This window comes from Mixophyes fleayi, chromosome 4 (genome assembly GCF_038048845.1).
Source record: "Mixophyes fleayi isolate aMixFle1 chromosome 4, aMixFle1.hap1, whole genome shotgun sequence".
NCBI classification, from domain to species: domain Eukaryota; kingdom Metazoa; phylum Chordata; class Amphibia; order Anura; family Limnodynastidae; genus Mixophyes; species Mixophyes fleayi.
In genome coordinates this window covers 234,270,770-234,289,252 of record NC_134405.1, presented here as the reverse complement: position 1 = coordinate 234,289,252, position 18,483 = coordinate 234,270,770, and the positions used below count along the sequence as shown (strand labels likewise).

The 18,483-nt window shown below is 36.2% G+C and overlaps 1 protein-coding gene across 3 annotated transcripts in view; it reads right to left on the bottom strand.

Moving 5' to 3' along the window:
* RAP1B (RAP1B, member of RAS oncogene family) overlaps positions 1 to 18,483 on the bottom strand; it is a 52,453-nt gene that overhangs the window by 11,419 nt on the left and 22,551 nt on the right. For all 3 annotated transcript variants that reach the window (XM_075209495.1, XM_075209496.1, XM_075209497.1), the window contains exons 2-4: positions 11,799 to 11,885; positions 6,174 to 6,242; positions 2,642 to 2,698 (exon numbers count right to left, since the gene is read on the bottom strand). In XM_075209495.1, coding sequence (XP_075065596.1) covers positions 2,642 to 2,698; positions 6,174 to 6,242; positions 11,799 to 11,855 — 183 coding nt within the window. In that variant the 5' untranslated portion in view covers positions 11,856 to 11,885. The remainder of the gene's footprint in view (positions 1 to 2,641; positions 2,699 to 6,173; positions 6,243 to 11,798; positions 11,886 to 18,483) is intronic.

The window sequence follows — 18,483 nt, the reverse complement described above, 5'->3', positions numbered from 1 at the left end:
CTGATTTTTTATATTAGTATGTATTTTATATGGAAATGTATTGATTTCTGATACAGTATGTCATGATTTGGTTCTGTTACTTTTCTAGAGGAAATCCCAATTCGGCATATATGTGTGGAGGAAATGTATTTTTGCAATTGTCTGAAGGCAGGCAATATCATGTTAATTAGACCTTTTCATTCTTCGCGAGTACTATACAAAATTCTATTCTGTACTCCTTGTTTACAATATACTGATCTTGTGCAGTCTTTATCCAAAATATCTGCATACCTTGCCGATATTAAATCAATACCTTTCTTCACTATATCCATATTTTTCAGACTGTGTTTATATTCCCTTGCACATCTCCATATAAATTAACCATCCAAATTCTCAATGCCCAGGATACTGAATTCATCGCTGTTTCTGTTTTAACCACTGTTCCTGAAGGTGCATGACGTTTCCTGAAACACGTCTCTATCTTTCTGTCCATATGATCTCTTAGAGGTCCCCTATCTTCTAAAGAAATAGCAGTTTTAGCTGAAAGGCAAGCTAATGCAGCAACAACATTTGGAACAGAGTCACATCTAGTGATTACTTCCTTCTGAAAAGGATACTTAGGGCTAGATTTACTAAGCTGCGGGTTTGAGAAAGTGGGGATTTTGCCTATAGCAACCAATCAGATTCTAGCTTTCATTTATTTAGTACCTTCTACAAAATGACAGCTAGAATCTGATTGGTTGCTATAGGCAACATCCCCACTTTTTCAAACCCGCAGCTTAGTAAATCTAGCCCTTAATATCTAATCTTTTGACATTTGTTTGTCTCTTTTCCAATTGTTCTCATTCTTTTTTAGGGTTTCATTAATCACTCTATTTACTATAAACCCTCCTCTGTGTCTGATGTTTATCTTCAAAGAATGTGGTGTCTTGTAAGGTTGCTGGATCTGGTATGTCTTGGCATTCCATAGTCATGTTAATAAAATTTAATTATTGTGTTCACTCTTTTTGGTTTAAACGACCTTGATCTCTCTTTCTACATTTGAAGACTCCTGGCCATTTAAATATGCAGATTCAATGGAGGAGAAAGCCTGCAAGCTGTCCACATTTGTGACCTGGCCCTTTTCACCCCTTAATACAGCTTAGAGCTCCTCCTTTGACACAAAATACTTAGTCATCCATCCAATCAATTCCTTAAGCTCTTCCAGAGGTTGCCCAGTATCCCCTCTGTGTGGCACAAAATTTATTACACAGGACTTTTTTTTTTTTTTTTTTTTTAATTGTTAGGCAGATCCTTGCCACAGGCTCTACATATTCTGCTATGAGTTTTACTGGTAGTCTTCCCCTCTACAGACTCTACAAGAATACTAAAAATATGGAAGGTGTCAGAATTTCTAACCAATTCATAATATGAAATAATATCCCTAGCAAGGAGCTAACCTAGAACAGGTGTCTTTAGGCTACTTTGGGGCGGGCTCCCAGTTCATGTTGCAGGCTGTGTACATAGACTCACAATGTTCCCAGTCAGGTTGACACAGATTACAAACGCTGCCGTTGCTATTCCTAACCACCACCCTGGAATTAGCTTCCTATTAGCGCTCCGATGACGCTGCCCTGGGGCCCTCAGAATCCAGCACTGTTTCCATACTGCAAGATGGTGGGTTTTCTGCCCGGGGGGAGTCACCCCTATCAGTGGGCCTGCCCTGACACCAGGACCCTCTAGTTTTCACTGGGAACATTTAGGTAAGCCAAATCCTAAAAAACAAATAAAATACTACAACAGCCCTATTCAGCTAGACAGGTGATGCATAGAGGATTACCATTTCACATAGGAAAAGGTTGACACCCTACAAATGCTGTCTTTTCTCTGCTGAAGGGATAACCCACCAGTAAAGGATGCCATGGAGTAAAACAAAAAAAATAAAAAAGTTAATGAAAAACAAAAAAAAAACCTAAATCAATTGGGTGTTAATTGTGTAAGACATGGAAACAGTAACAAATTATTTACAACCAAAATCATTCCCAGTTTATAGAAAAGCTTGCAGTACTGCAAACGGGAATGCGTTTACATTTCCAACTAATTCACAAACTGTAGAGGCAAACATAGAAGTGACTGAAAGGCTAAAGGCTAAAAAGCTTACTTTAAAGACTCCTGTGAGACTGCAATAAAACTGATATGGCCATTTGGTAACAAATACTTCATATGCATGAATGTGATCTATGATCCAGAATACTTGGGACCTATGATTTTAATTTTTTGCATTTAAAAAAACTGACCAGTGTCTTTTTGCACATTTCCATGGGCATTCCTCCTCTCCTCATTAAGTTGTTTACCAGAACTCATAACAACTATAGGATAAAATACTTAAAATTTATGTCTGTCCATAAGACAATCACAGAACAGCTGCAATTTACTTTTTTTTTTTTTTTTTAACTATTTGGGTAACTAGTTTTGAGAAAGAACTGTACTTAGCCATTTGCTATGCATACAGCATGAATATCTGCTTCAGTTTCATAGATCCATAACTGTAACCATTAGCAAACAAGATCAGTGTCACTAACCCATAGGACATAGTAAAATAAAGATGTCAGCAGATTAGAGAAAGTGTTGTAAAATCTTGTTGTACCAAAACTACAATTTGTGCATTAACAGCCAAACATACCGTTCCTGCAGTGTCTAAAATTTCGAGCATACATTGTTGACCATCAACTTCAACTTGCTGTAGAAGAAAAAGAAAAAAATATATAGTCACCCAATAAATCACAAACTAATATAAAATGACAGATTATGAAATCCTCACCCGCATACCAGTATGACGATAAATATCAATATAAAAATAGACATAATATGTAGCAGTGTTGTCGTTTTTTTCTTGGGTAGGACACAACAAACTTGTTAAAAAACATGTTTTAAATTTTTAAAAAAAATAATAATCATAATAATAATTCCCAAGTAAGCTTAAGGCCACAAAGAGGAACTGGAGTGCAACATTCAGCATTCAGCCTGCCACTGCACAATCCTTTTAGGATCACTGTCCAACCATATTTTTGTACCATTCTGTTACAAATGATTTACGAAAACCTTGACCCAATATTGCAGATTATATTTATATTTCAAATGATTTCAATGTACCAGGTGCTGCATAAAAGTAAAACTTCTATAAAGTAATTAGTAAGAAGTTTAATGTATGACAGGTATTCCCTCACAGCATATATGCAGACAGACATCCTGCTCTGTTCAGTAAACTAATATGCAACTGCATTACCAATATGTATGGCCCACTTACTATTTATGTAAAACACTGAATCCCAACATTTAGTGTAGGACTAGCCAACCCCCTGCCCACACCCACACACAAACAAAATGGAGGTAACCAAATACTAAAAACATATGAAGAGAGCTGTGGTTATAAGGCACACACATGGCAAGTAATGGTAAGGCTGCTTATCGAGGTGTGTGCATCCATAAATGGTCTGAAACCCAATGTGCAAAACTACACAAACTGGGGAAAAAATATTTGAAGATCTCATCCCTAAATTAATCTTTAAAAAGGAAACTCATAGTTAAGCAATGATAATTATATTGGTTATAAGATGCACAGGAAGCTTTAAAAAAAAAAAAAAAAAAAAAAAGCGAACTGAAAAAAACCCCCCACAAAATTCCACTCAGTCACTCCTTCCTGTGTATATAAACACCACATCAGTTAGTAACAAGCAAAGTGACTTCCTCATGCAGCATAGGATCGCCATTCCTCATTTTCATACATTACCAGCAAGCATTGAACTAATGAATAATAGCAGAGAATCAGATGTTGCCTTGCATATATAGCCCTGCCCTCAGATAGTGCACATCGCATTAAACATCTGTGGGCACCACTGTATGCTCAAAATGGTATCAGATTAACAGATGTTCAATTAGATGGAGCATTTGTTGGTAACAACTGCAATACATGTAAGGCAACTTTCTATTAGTACATATTTAATCAAAGCTGATACGTAAGCCTGGGTAATTGGTTTAAACCTATACCTGGATATTATGGCCCTCATAAAATATTTAATATAGCTTTAGTTACTAAATGGAAGGCATTAGTTTGATTTGCTGCTAGTAAATAAATAAAAAAATTGAAGCAGCACAGCTATGCTGTAATATTAACAAACTTCCGATGGCTGAGGATGCAGACCCTCCAATAGTGTTAGAGGAGACTTATGAAAGCTGAATAAAAGGTAAGACATTCATACTTTTTTAGATCAAACATTAAACTTTCAAAGATGTGTGTTCTCCATTGTCTGACTTAGTAATAAAAGGTCATGCTAGTGAGATTCTCTAATGCAATGCCTACATCTCACAAAATATAGATCGATATTAAAGGGTTTCACTTTCATAATCGATGACACTTCTATGATCTTACCACTCTTCCATGTTTGTCTTATATACGCCAAGTCCTGTCTAGCTGATGTCCAGCAATAGCTCATCACACTTATGTGAAGAATAAAATGTCACTTGCAGTCACCATGATGTGCAAGCACTATCCCTGCTTTTCACAGCTGCAGGCTATATTCTACAGGAACTGTTGACCACACACTATTCAAACAATGTATTTGCACTTGCATTTGTAAAGCTTAGATGAACAGATCAAGCTCATATAACAAGCTTAAAGTTTTTTTTAAATTTTGTTGGGTAACCTATGTATTGCCAGACTTGTTTTAATCGTCTTGTGCAGTAGTTTGAAACCTGTGATGCATGTATGCCTATGGGTAAGGGGTGATTTAGCGGGTACTTGGAATATATTTTCATTCAACAGGGGGTACTTGGCAAATATTCACCATCATAACAATTGACACAAGGATATATATCAAGGAACCCTGGTCTAAAGCCACTTTTCTCCCTTAATGATGCACCACAAATATTGAAGTCTCCAGGAATCAGAGAATATTAAATCAACATCAATCCCAGCACCATTACAGCTTACAATCTAAACTGTCGCACACAAACACAACTAGGATTGAATTTTGGCAACAGCCAATCAGTTTGGTTTTTGACTGTAGGAGCAAAACAGAGCACTTTGAGAAGACCAACGCGAACACTTGTACCAGTTTGTCTTGCATAATCCATCGCTAACTAGAGTCTCTCATGATTAATTATCAAATAGGCCGTAGCACTGTGGTGTATACAGAGATCAAGGGAAATTTCAGAGTGATGTAAATGTTAGGCATAATTTTTTTTATTTATTCTATTGTTTACAAAAATAGTATGAGAAGTAAACAGGTAAAATAGGTTAAAACCCATGTTGCTTCTGAAGGGGGCAGGCTGCTCATTCGTACAAATTCCTGACTTCAGATGCTGGGCAGATTTCATGGGGGGGGGGGGGGGGGGAGAAAAGACACTGAGCAATTGATTTTCTTAGTAAAATGAGTTGCCTACAACAATGGTGTTGTGCACGCAGTGCAGTTTCAAATCCGTATTGAGGTTTTCAAAGATAATATATGGCACCTGCTCACATATTATGAAAAGTGTGGTACTAAAGCCTTCACCAGCTTCATGCAGAGATCAGAGGTATGCCCATGAGGTTAGCGCATTTTCGATATTAACCATGCAAAGCTTTGAAATGCCAAGTCTTGGTTTTCAGACTACTACTTGGACTTTCAGATCGTAATCATGAAGACTGGACAATTTAAAGTGAACGGAATTTAAATGAAGGCCTACAAATGAACATACCAATTTGGTATTGAAAATGAGAAAGGGAGGGGCAAGACAGTTGTAATGCAATGGAAGTTGCACAAAAGCCAAAAATAACTTCCTGATACACTACTAAACCACAACCGATTACTCTCTGGGTCAACATTACCTTTAACATAAACTAAAGCTACCCATCACCGAGCAGAGTGTTTGAACCCACTTTGGTCACCTGTGAGGGTAACCAAACTGGATAGTCTGCCAATGACTGCCACACCAGCAGATTGTGGCAACTGGCCAAACAGATTTGTCACAAGTCCCATTCCACATCCAACTAACAAATTGTCCAGGAGTGTCAGTCCCTTTAGCCCCACATATGCAGTAATTTGGGCCACTTTGATCTAAAATGTTCCAGTAATGGTTTAAATCAATGCATGTATGAGTAGCTCTATTCAAAGCTTCACCATCAACATTAATACAAATCTAACATTTATAGCCACAGACAGTCCAATATAACCCACCTTTCTGTAGGAGTCTTCTATTGTGGGGTCATATTTTTCAACAAAAATTCCTTGGACAAACTGGACAGTCTGTAACGGAGAAAGAAGAAAAAAACCCAATGTATTATATGTTATGTAGAGCAAGTGATAGTTTGCTGCTTTACAAGGCTACTGTAAAGACAGGGATATTAACAGGGTTTTATTAAAATAAAACAAAAAGGACAAAAAAAAACAACATACATTTATTTTAAACCAAGCACGTCAAAACAAACATAAAGTGCAGTTACAATGAAATATGGAATAGCTTGCAGAGATCAGTAGCACATACAGCAATTGTGTACCACTGCATGTAAATTTTAATAAATAAGAACCCTGAAGCTTCATTTTCACAGATCAGCAATCACCACTTCAGAATATTTCTACAAAAATACGCAAAAAGCTTCCTTCATGGAAGAACGTGAAATCTCACTTAATCTTGTTGCACAAGTGTAAATCTAGCTTTGGAAATTCTATATAAAAATTCTATATGAAAGCCTTATGTCCTATATGATCCTTTACAAAATACAATAGCAGATTAGTCCTGTATGACGCAGGTGTCACTGGAAAGGCATAAATGGCTTGTAAAGCACTTTTCTCATTATGAAGCACCATATTTCCTCTGTTATCCGAATACCTGACTTTCCTCTTCATTAAGCACACCTCAGGAAGCCTTGCAGACTTATACAAACAGATAAAGTACACAGTATCTTTCACTTGTACAGCTAATGTTGTCACATACTGTTCTTAGCTTATCTAAATGTGTCCGGAAAAAGCAGTGCAACATCTGTCTACTCCCATCAGCAGCGCAGACGTAATAAGCAATATAACATTATTAATCTATAGAGTCAAAACAGGCAGCAAGAAATGTATGCTTTGGTCACTTATCTCTGTGCACAATATCTAACAAAGCGGATGAATTAACTTCACTTCATAGAGAGGCAAATGTAACACGTGTTGTATTATGTGTTACACCAAGTTCACCGATAGAGGGATGGAAGTAGTCTAAAACACAGTATAAAGTAGGCACAAAATAAATAAATAAATATAAAATATATATATATATATATGCAGGAGGCATATATCTAGGACGATCATGGGGTAAGCACTAGGCCAACTTGAGTGTAAAAAAATTAGAAAAAATAAAAATATAATAATTTTATCTATCAAGTGAGCTGTGTGGTCCACACTGCGCCTATGCTATGAATTGAATTTAATTCTAACTGGTCAAACAGGAAAAGACTTAGAAGTCACATCATGCTACAAATTGTCATCTCAGTGCTATGAGAGCAGCCATTGCTTCATTGGTCTGCTAGATGATAATCATAAGCCTGATAGTCTGAGATTACCATATCTCAAATTGGCTAAATCTAGAAGATACTGTTGTAAAGTCCTGATGTGCTATATCTATAAAAATATTACCTCTGTCAGCGTTACATTTTTAGCAACATATAGGGCATGAATGCAGGTCACATATGCTTTCTATGTTCATAAGTTTTGTAAGATGGAAGCATTCCAACAATAGAGGGAGGGACCACACTTATTATTCTGCAGTGCACAAACCTATTCCAGTATAGATTTCCTATTACATTAGAACTTTCTAGAATTGCTTCAATGACCACCTCATTAAACCTAATTCTTAGCATGCCAAATGTTTTTGTTGCTCCCCAATTTTCACTATAAAGTAAATGCAAATATGCTTAATAGCCGTGATCTTCAGATTAAAATTCAAATCACAACTCTAAGCTCATTATGCTATGAAATTATCTTTCTGATCTCAAACCTGTAGTTGTTTGGAAAGCCCAAAAAGGTCATCATGAGTGGACTCATAAATTCAGCTTTGTAAATTAAATAGGAAATTAAATAGGAAAGATCCAGGATCATCATAGAGTTCAAACAAACACACAAATTCACCCCTAGCCCTATTTCCAGGGATCTATATATCTCTAAACAAGGGAAACTCAAAATTTTTATCAACGCATGTTGCGGAAAAGCAGATGCTCTGTGTTAAGCATTTTCAAAAATCAATAAAGTGGATTCTTTATTGCCATATAAACCAAGGCCTTCCATTCCTGATGGGATTAGAAATCTCTTGTACTTTGCAAATCTATTGCACATGTTCTGGGAATATTCTAGAGACTCTTTTAAAAATAAATTTTACAACTTACACAGTCCCCATTCACAGAATCCTCATATTAAATATATTCCCATTGCCTCCTGCCTGGCTGACTGTAAGCTTACGGAGAACTCTAGAAATGTCAAAATACTCCTTCATAAGCCAATTTCTGTTGATGAGGTACTATCTGTTATCAAAGACCTGAAGTCAAATAAGACCTGGGCCTTGACAGTTTATCTGCTCATTATTCTAGAAAAAAAATTGTGAAGGCAATTTTAACAGTCATTCCAATAAAATTAAAGATTTTCGCTTTGAGGCTAAATAATACTACTTACTTCAATCCAAAATGACCAGTTGGATTTATTCTCCAAATTCGGTCAATGGATAACAGAAGACTTACCGATATTATATACTATATTAATGTCCAAAAGAAACCAGCTGTAATTACCAGCTTGGATCCCAAAAAGTCCTTTTGCAGGGTCAAAATCCCAATAGAGATAGATGCAGTTCCTGCTATGCCTTTGAGACAATACTTCAAAACACACTGGCCCTCCACCAACAATAATGGATATTTTTCTCAATATATTGACAAGGAGAACAAGAAATTCTATTTGATACACTTCAATGTGTGAATTTTGGAGATTCCTTTCTTAGAAATCCACACACTATATTCTAATCCTTCCAATTATGTCAAACTGGGACAATACTGCTCTACCCTTTTCTCTAACCAATTGGACAAGACAGGTTTGGTCCCCCTTATTCTCCTATTTGCTGTACATCTAGAGTGCTTCGCCACTTTATAAAGGTCAATCAAAACATTTGGGGGTTTCAGCTAAATTCTGATGATCATAAATTGTTTGTGGATGAAATTCCTATTGCCTATGATCTCCCTTCCAAACTTATTTCATGCACTGACTGACAAGCTCAAATTTTAAAGTAACCATAAAATACTTCTCAATTGGCCCCTGCAAACTCAAACTCTTAAAAACACCTTTCTTGGAAAGTCATTTAAATAAATAATTATGCATACAGATTATAAGGTCATATGAATTGCATAGAGTGAACAACCCCTCCCCCCTAACTTAGTTACATGTATAGTTTTGTTTTGTTTTTTGTTTTGTTTTTTAAATCACTGGAGTGAATTGGAAAACTCTTGGCTTGGTCAGATTGCATTCAAATTGACACCATGCCAAAAATATATCTATTTCGTACACTAGGTTACTAAGCCTGTTCCTTCTATTTAGAAGTGGGGCCCACATATATTTTGAAATGTACAGAGCAGCTCAATTGGTACAAGTTACCCATTAGTTTTGCCCTATAGGTGTAAAACAGTGGATATAGGACTGCTTTAAAAGGTGTCCCTGACAACTCTGTTCTTTGTTCCCATAAAGAGCTTGGCCCTCTTCCTTAAGAGCTAAAGCTGGGTACACACTACAGATTTTTCACCCTATCATCATGCCAATCACACAATAAATGACAGTTAGGCACGATATTGGATTAGTGTGTATGCTTCCACAATCATGTTTTATCATATAAACCATCGTATCGTATTATTTTATAAACTGACTAAAAATCACTATGAATGATGTCGGGCAAATTCTGCAGTGTGTATGCACTCACTACCAGCAGTGAAGGCAGATCTCTATAGAGTTTACAGAGTCACAATCTTTTCAGAGATACAGCTGGTATACAGATGGTTATGAAAGATGAAGAGCACAGAAGTTAAATCTTGTAAAACGTGTATAGTGTGTACACACTATTCGGCATGCTGATTGGGACTTTCAGTGGTTGGTAAAATTCTCAAAGATATTCTGCAGTGTGCACCTATCTTAACCATGTCATCTTACATTCCCTTGATGTCTGGGGTCAATCCCAACCCATTTATTAACAGTCCTCCGTTCTTCCTCTTGCATTCTTACCAAAAACTTAAAATAAAGACAACAATCGCAAGTAAATTTGAGCTAATTAGAAATCAACAAGAGTAATAATCAATATGTATGTTGGTGGAAAGGTCTTCAAACCATTCTCTATCCATGAAAACAATTGAGCAGGCATACTTCTACAAAATTAAGTATTCTTGTTTCTTCACTCCAACTAGGCTCAATAAGATATTCCCCAATGTTATCAAAGAGATGTTAAAGAAATTGTGGACAGGAAGGTCTGGAGGGCAGACTTATCGAGTCACTTCTCTTCTTGGTGATCTTGGCGTCTTCTTCTGGAGCGTCTCTTTGGGATATTTCCAGACATTGTTAGCAATCTAATTGCTAACTTCATTCAATAGGTCTCAATCTCCCTTGTATTATTCAGAAAGGAAACATCTGCACACCTATATATTATGTCCGTATTATATCACTTAAAGTTTCCATTTGCAGTGTGCATTACTTTTACGAAATCAAATGTAATTGCTGTTTATAGAGGTGTATATCAGCAAACACATTAACAGCAGGGATTCATTATTCACAGGTTGGCAGGAGGTACGGAACTGCAAAAATAGACAGATTATAGAATCTGGCAGTATTGTTAGGGAAGTCTACTACAATTCATTTTGTCAGATAAAGTTCCTCTGTTGGTACAGCTTTGTATGAATTAGTAGAAAATCAAATACATGGATTGATATGTTGGATTCCAATTAAAAAATGTGCTTTGTATAATGTAAAGTGCATGTATAACTGTCCAAGCATGCTTGCCAAAAGGAAGCCAAAACTGAAACCTATTACGACAGGTAAGCCAAAACTAAACCCTTATTATGGCTATAAGCCAAGTTTAATTTTGAGTACCAATATTTTTTGTTCCGAGGAGCATTTCTTTTTAAACTCATAATAAAAACAAAACAAAAAAAACAAACACACTTATGAAGAAAAAAAAAAAAAGTAACCAAGCAATTCTCCAATAGCTGAAGCACAGTAGCTGCCTCTGTCAGCGATATTCTTCAACTCACTGTGCAAGTTTAAAAAAGAATATAAGCGCATGCGACAACACAGACAAATAAATGACACCATTCTTTCTAAAGGTCACCACCAGCTTCATTATTCAGAAACTGCTACATTATACAAAAGGTTTCTGTACTTTTAACTTTGTCCTAGTTTAGCCGCTTGATTTGAGCTGTTCCACTAAGCGGATAAAAGTTAAATCAGTACAGAGGTTCAAAATGTAAATCTAATAAGTAAAATCACAAGCTGAAGCCAGGCTTTGAAAGGATATCTTTTTCAGAGTTTTATCAATGTTATGGCAGTATAACAACCAATTACTATTACATATCTAAGATATCTCCTTAACGTTTACAGCATTTTAGTTGAAGAGTGAAATCTATAACAGATAAAATTTTACCTCTAACATTGACGGACTGTCCCATCGTGTAACATCACCATCTTCAGCCGCTGAGTCACAACACGTCATTTAACAAGGAAACATTTAGCATGATCACTAACTGCAAGCACATTTCATAAAGTTTCTATACAAACTTAGGGGGAAAAAAACCAAAAACCAACACTTACCAGAGCAGACTTCCCGACACCACCTGACCCCAGGACAACCAGCTTGTACTCACGCATAGTGCAGGCTTTGACTTAACAACTCCACACCTAAAACACAAAAAGGTCACATTAAATATCTTGAAGTGAGATATAAAACACACGCTATTTAGCTACATACCAAAACAAAATATATTTTTAGCGAGTTGGGGGAAATAAAATATGGCTTAAATAAAGGAGCGTTATAGGGTGTGTGTGTGTGTGTGTGTGTGTGTGTGTGTGTGTGACCAAGTCTCTAAAAAACCCTGGTGACTCAAGGGCTATCATTTTAAACAACACGAATAAGTACTTAACATACTATTTCTTTTATTATTTTCACGTTTTTAACAGCATGTCTTCTAACTAATTCTTCCTACATAGTTACTCAAAATATAATTATATTTCAGTTCAGGAATAAAACTGCAAAGCAAATAAGATATTTAACCAGTAATTTAAAAGCAACAACGATACACTAATGAAAGTGTTAGAATTTCTTTAGCGTGGACTGCCACAGAGAGTGAACACAGACATTGAGAACCTCTTCTCAATGGCAATCAGCAAACTCTAAAGCAGGCCTGTCCAACCTGCAGCCCTCCAGGTGTTGTGAAACTACAAGCCCCAGCATGCTTTGTCATTAAACAACCTTTTGATAGCTGGAAGGGCATGCTGGGACTTGTAGTTTCACAAACATCTGGAGGCCCGCAGGTTGGACAGGCCTGCTCTAAAGTGATCATTTAAAAGTAGTTGGTCAACTGAAGTCCAAGTATAGCTTTTTAAAGGTCATAAATATAATGAAACCACTAAAACAATTTAGTTTACTTTACTCCATTTAACTACAGCTTAAATAAGGAACTTTTGTAGGGCTGGGACAAGGCTGGCAACAATCCCTTACAACAGCTACCGCTAAGAAATAAGGGAAGTGCTTTTTCAGTAAGGGAGCTTTTTGCAAGAAACCAAAACTATTTTAGATTGGTAAATATGTAGATTTTATTGAAAAAAAAAAAAAAAAAAGTGTGTTTAGCAGTATATTATCTAACAATTCTATACGGAAAACAGAAATCTGCAGGAAGCAAGTTTGAAAATACAGTGTGTGTGCTGTATAGGGTAGGCTGGTTGGAGGGTGATTGTACAGCCAGGTAAATATGGCACTTCAGAAAAAGGACACCAGCATATATTTAGAATTTATATACACTACATCAGGCAGCACTCTACTGAAAAATGTACTAATTCACATCAGTTTCTGCACCAACAGAGCTTACAGTCTAAATCCTCTACCACAAAACAAACACGCGGATCCATTTTTGGTGAGCAGCCAATTATCTTACGAATATGTTTTTGGATTATGAGAGAAAGCAGAGCACCCAGAGGAAACCTGTGCAAGCACAAGGAGAACATACAAACGCCACACAGGCGGCTCCCTGATCACTGCGCCACTGTGCGGCCCTGGTGTAATGAACACACACCGTAGACAAAATAACCTTGCAAAGTTTTGCATGAAGATTTAACAAGTTAACCTCATTTACCAATTTTGTGGTAAGCAAAATTATGGGGTTATTCAATGAAACCAAAAGACTACAGAAAGTGTATGTCATCACATCTAACACCATTAAAATTGGCACATTGCTTGTAATATTCTATCAAAAAATGAAGAATTTGCAAGTTCAAAAGTTGCAGTTTTGTCCATATAGTCAGCTAGAATTTGTAAAAGCTGGTGTCAAAACCGAATGTAGAAGATTGAAGATTCTTTTGCATAAAAAAAAGGGCATTACAATAAGAACAAAAGGGAGTGCTCAGCAAGAAAGCAAGGTGATGGAAAGGAGGATGTGTGTGATGACTCAGCTCAGTTACTTATAGCTGCTTCAATTTGCGCAGGACACATCTCCTGGATTTTATATACACCATTTCTTTACTATGCTGGTAAGTAATAAATCAAATGGTACTTCACAATAAACCAAGCAGTCGAAGGCAATTAATTCTATTAAGAAAATACAAAGTGAAATATGACCAAACATTGAGCTGGATACACTACAGCAGGTATAGTGATCAGAGTATATACTGCCAGCATGAACACAAACAGCCATTATAACCTGATAAACAAGGGTGGCAGTACAATGAGGAGCTGTATAAAGTGGATGCACATATACTGTAAATGTGAATACCATTTACAGATAGAACAAAGAAATGTTTTTTATTTACTACTATTTAAAGAAAATATGTAACATTTCAAGTTCATTCATGTCCTTAATCCCAAACTGCAAAGTTAATTTCAATTATAAATATTGCAGCCTAATATTCCATAAAGTTTATAAGCAACATAGAGTAGAGGCAGCAAGTCTTAATTCTTGGAGGTATTATCCCATTCTTTACAGTACACACAATGATTCCAGGCAGTTCCCTTAAATCAGATCCACCCTGTCTGTACAAGAGGGCTATTTGCAATTTCAATGGCATCTATGAAATGCTTCCAAATCAATCAAGGTGTTAACTTTTGCACACAAAATGCATCTGAATCTTAGTATTTGAGTGCCAATGTATTAAATGTTCCTTTACATGGAAAGTTAAAAAAAATTCTGACACTAAACAATCCTAAACATGATTAACTAAGGCCACTAATCATCAATACTACAAACCCAGACAATATAGGAAGACATTCTAGATAAGATATCTAATTGCATTAGGAAAATTAGAGTAAGGTAGATGAAAAGTACAGTGCCCTTATATACACATGATTACCAACATGGGTAGAAACTGTTCATTTTATGTACCAGCCCTGTGTTTTGGCAATGTGATAGCTAGACACTGGACTAGAGTCTAGATACTTTAAGCAAAAACCATTTCATTTTCATATTGAATTCTGAATGGCTGTTCTAGTCAAAGCAAGGGATGTCACTTTATAGTTGATTACGGATTCCAATGTGCCCCAAGTTTAACGAGCAACTTCAAAGCATGATGGTACACACCCATCTACAGTGACAGAAAGGCTTGCTCTGCAGCTACCTAACTTCCAGGAACTTCTAAGTGAGGCACAGAGGGACTGTGCAAAACTGTATTTACCAACAGAGAAAATTATATAGTTACATAGTAGTGTTTTAATTTTGCATACACACACACACAATTACAGTAAACTATACAGTGTATAATTAAAGTGGATAGCCAGCAAAAAAAAAAAAAAAAAAAAATTTGGTTATTTGACAAGAACATTTTTTTAGACAATAAAGGGATCATTTGAAATGGCAAGATGATGTCCAAAACTAGGAAATATTTGGATTTACAAATGTCCTACAGCTAGATTTATATTGCCAGTTACATTAACTTCTAATCTGGATCAGAGTACTCATACTGTAATAAAAATAGACCATGCTTTTACAATATAAAACAAAAAGCATATTTTGAACGAGAATAGCGTGTGCCAGAAAAAATGACTAGGAGGTAGATTTACTAAACCTTCTACAAAGGACAAGTGCAGGTGCTGCCCATAGCAACCAGATTATAGTCATTATCTAGAAAGTACTAGATAAAGGACTGCTCAAATCTGATTGGTTGCTATTGGCAACACCTCCACCTTTCCTTTTTAGAAGGTTTACTAAATCTACTCCTAGGTAGCTAAAATTGGGTATTATTGTTTATAAAAGGAGAAGTGGGGAAATAGTGTATGAGGAATCCAATGTATCACCTAATAACTTAAATGATGCACCGTAGTTCATAAATTATTGCTGTCAAGCAATACCAGTCAATAGTTTGACCTTCTTTTAAACATGATCAGCATTTAAAAGCACGTGCCGTTTAGCTTGTTGTACTTTCATTTGTATTTTTTTTTGTCTAGGTGGGTGCATCCCTTATTCCTGGCTAGTTTTATCATTTGCAATGTTCGCCCCAAAGTCTTGAAATCCAGATTGCTTTATAAATTGTTACTCTGAAACACATTTAAATTCAAGAAATGTTTTGTCAGGCACTGAAAAATGGGATTTTAATGGTGACAATTTTAGTATGTTATGCTGCATTTTACAGTATGTCACCACATAATCTAACAATGCTACATTTTTATAATAGTTTTATAAAAACAACACATTGTTTTAGTCTTCTTTAAGTGCGACATAAGCAAGTATGCTGTCCAAGGTCTAAATAAAAAATTGCAGCAGACACTTTAAAATCTTGTCTTCAAAGCAAACTCTTCCAGTATAAAAGATTTTCACGCACAACCTGCCACATGTTTTATAAATGCATGTCAATGTTTGACTACTCTCTCTCTCTTCTGCGATTGCTTTATCATAGTTCCACAGCGTGCCACTCATGTTTTTATTCTTCAGGTTTTACAGTTAAATAAGGATTCTAAGGAGATTCACTAAAGCTGGGTATTTTATGGTGACCTGAACACTAGTCCTACCTTCTTTGAAAATACGAATTCTTGCATTTTGCAACACCTACAGCAGTGACAACAGGCTGGCGATTGGCAACGGTCACTTGTGGGAGATTACAATTGCTGGACGGGTATGGAGATTTGCATACAATGTACATGCACAGCCTCGGGACATCTTACCATAGGATCACTTACCACTGGATTAAATACAAATTGAGGAACACTATGTTGAGCAGATCTGAGTCAAGTATGCTGTTTGCATTGCTAATGCTAGATCTATTATTGCAATTTGTCACTTGACAAGTCCTCTTTAAATGAGCAAATTTTGCTGCAAGCTTGTGCAGTAGAGACCTAACTTAGAGGGATGGAAGAACTTCAAAACCAACAGGATAGAGTGTTTGCAACCAAATGCAAGAAATGTACTTGCAACTCTAGATTTTCACAAGAATCAATTACCAAAGAGTTCACAATAATGATGTAAATGTATATTGCGGCACTGATATTAAACAGTTAATAATGTCATTTTGAAAATCTGCTGTAACAAACATCTGCCAGCACAAAAAAAATCTATGAATGCAACAGAGACCAAAATATGGCATATGCTTCAGCAATTATAAAATTAGAGAATTCCCACATTTGTTTCTGTTAGTAGATTATTTTCTACAAACATTTTGCTAGGTAGGGCAACATAGCATTAAATATTGTATTAAATATGCATTTCAAATGTACAATAATTTATATCGATTTTTCAGTGGAAGCTAATGCAGGATATAGTCTGCAACAGCCAGCTGATATAGTATTATATAGGCACAGGAGGTTATGCATCCAGCCCAGAGGCATGAAGAGCATAATATCCGACTACTTAGCACCTGATGTACACAGAACTTACAAGTAATCTGAGAGATGCTGCTTGTGCATATTATATTTTTTAAAACATATCAACTAAGGATTCAGCACTCTGCAACATAATATATTGTTATTGGTTACATATACAAATGTCAAAAACATCTTCAAACAAATTCAGAGCTCATGCATTATTCATTTTAAAAATGTTTTCTAAATGATTACTTTTGAAGGCTATTTGAATTTAATAGTCATGTGGCAGGTGAGGAAGCCATGCATCCCAGGCAGGTGATAGAAGGGGAAGACCCCTGCACATGGAGTACAGGAGATGATCTGCTTATTAACCATGGAGCGGGAATTCTATCCATGGGGTTCCTCCTCCCACACTCCAAAAACATACCAGTAGGTCAATTGGCTGCTATCAAAAATTTACCCTAGTGTCTCTGTGTGTCTGTGTATGTCTACATTAGAGAATTTAGACTGTAAGCACCAATGGGGCAGGGACTGATGTGAATGAGTTCTCTCTGTACAGCGCTGCGGAATCAGTGGCGCTATATAAATAGTTGACGATGATGATGATAGGTGCAGGAAGTAAAGGGACCACAATGTGACAGAACTTCATCTTATACAATAAAGGTAGACAAATCATATACAAGAACATGTACACAGGAGTATTGGAGCATTGATGATCACTGTACAATAACTAAGACCGGCTCCATGTCAGGTGTAGGAGAAAGGGAAGCATTGCAATGCTGCTAGTTGCCAGGGATTTTATTGAATGTCATAACTGTAGAGACATGGTAAACGTATATTACAAGGAACAGTGATTTTACTGGGCACATTTTGTTTAAACTCCATGAAAGAAAATGATGTTCAGTAACAAGAAGGAAAAAAAAGGGTCACATGAATGGGATTCTCTATGGTTCAGAATATATTCTCCACCCAACTGCACCAGCTCCTATGATGTATGCCTGCATGAATTCAACTATGCACAGGGTTGTCAGTGGGAAGTGGACTGGACGAGCGTGGAAATAAAAAACCCTTTAAATTTTAAAACATTAATAGTAGCACTATTCCAATACATAACTTCCATGGCACAAAACACAATTTTATTTAACAGTTTTCGTGTATGAAGAGTTAAAAATGGTCACTTTTACCAGAGTTTAACTTCCCTTTTAAACAAGTTATTTCCACCGAATTACATTTTATTTGCATAATATTACTGTATATTTTTCTATAACCACAAAATGTATTCTCATTTAGAGGAAATTAGAGAGGAAGGGTGTGTGAAATGATAGGGTGTTAAGATAACGCCAAAATTAAATTGTGAAACAATCACATTAGACATGCACTGTGCAACCAAAGTTTACATCTGTAGTCAGGGAGCAAAGGTCATGCCAGGACACTTCACTAACCCAAGTCATATGGGAAGAACTGTCCAGTTATTACGTAGAATGGGAACACAAGAAA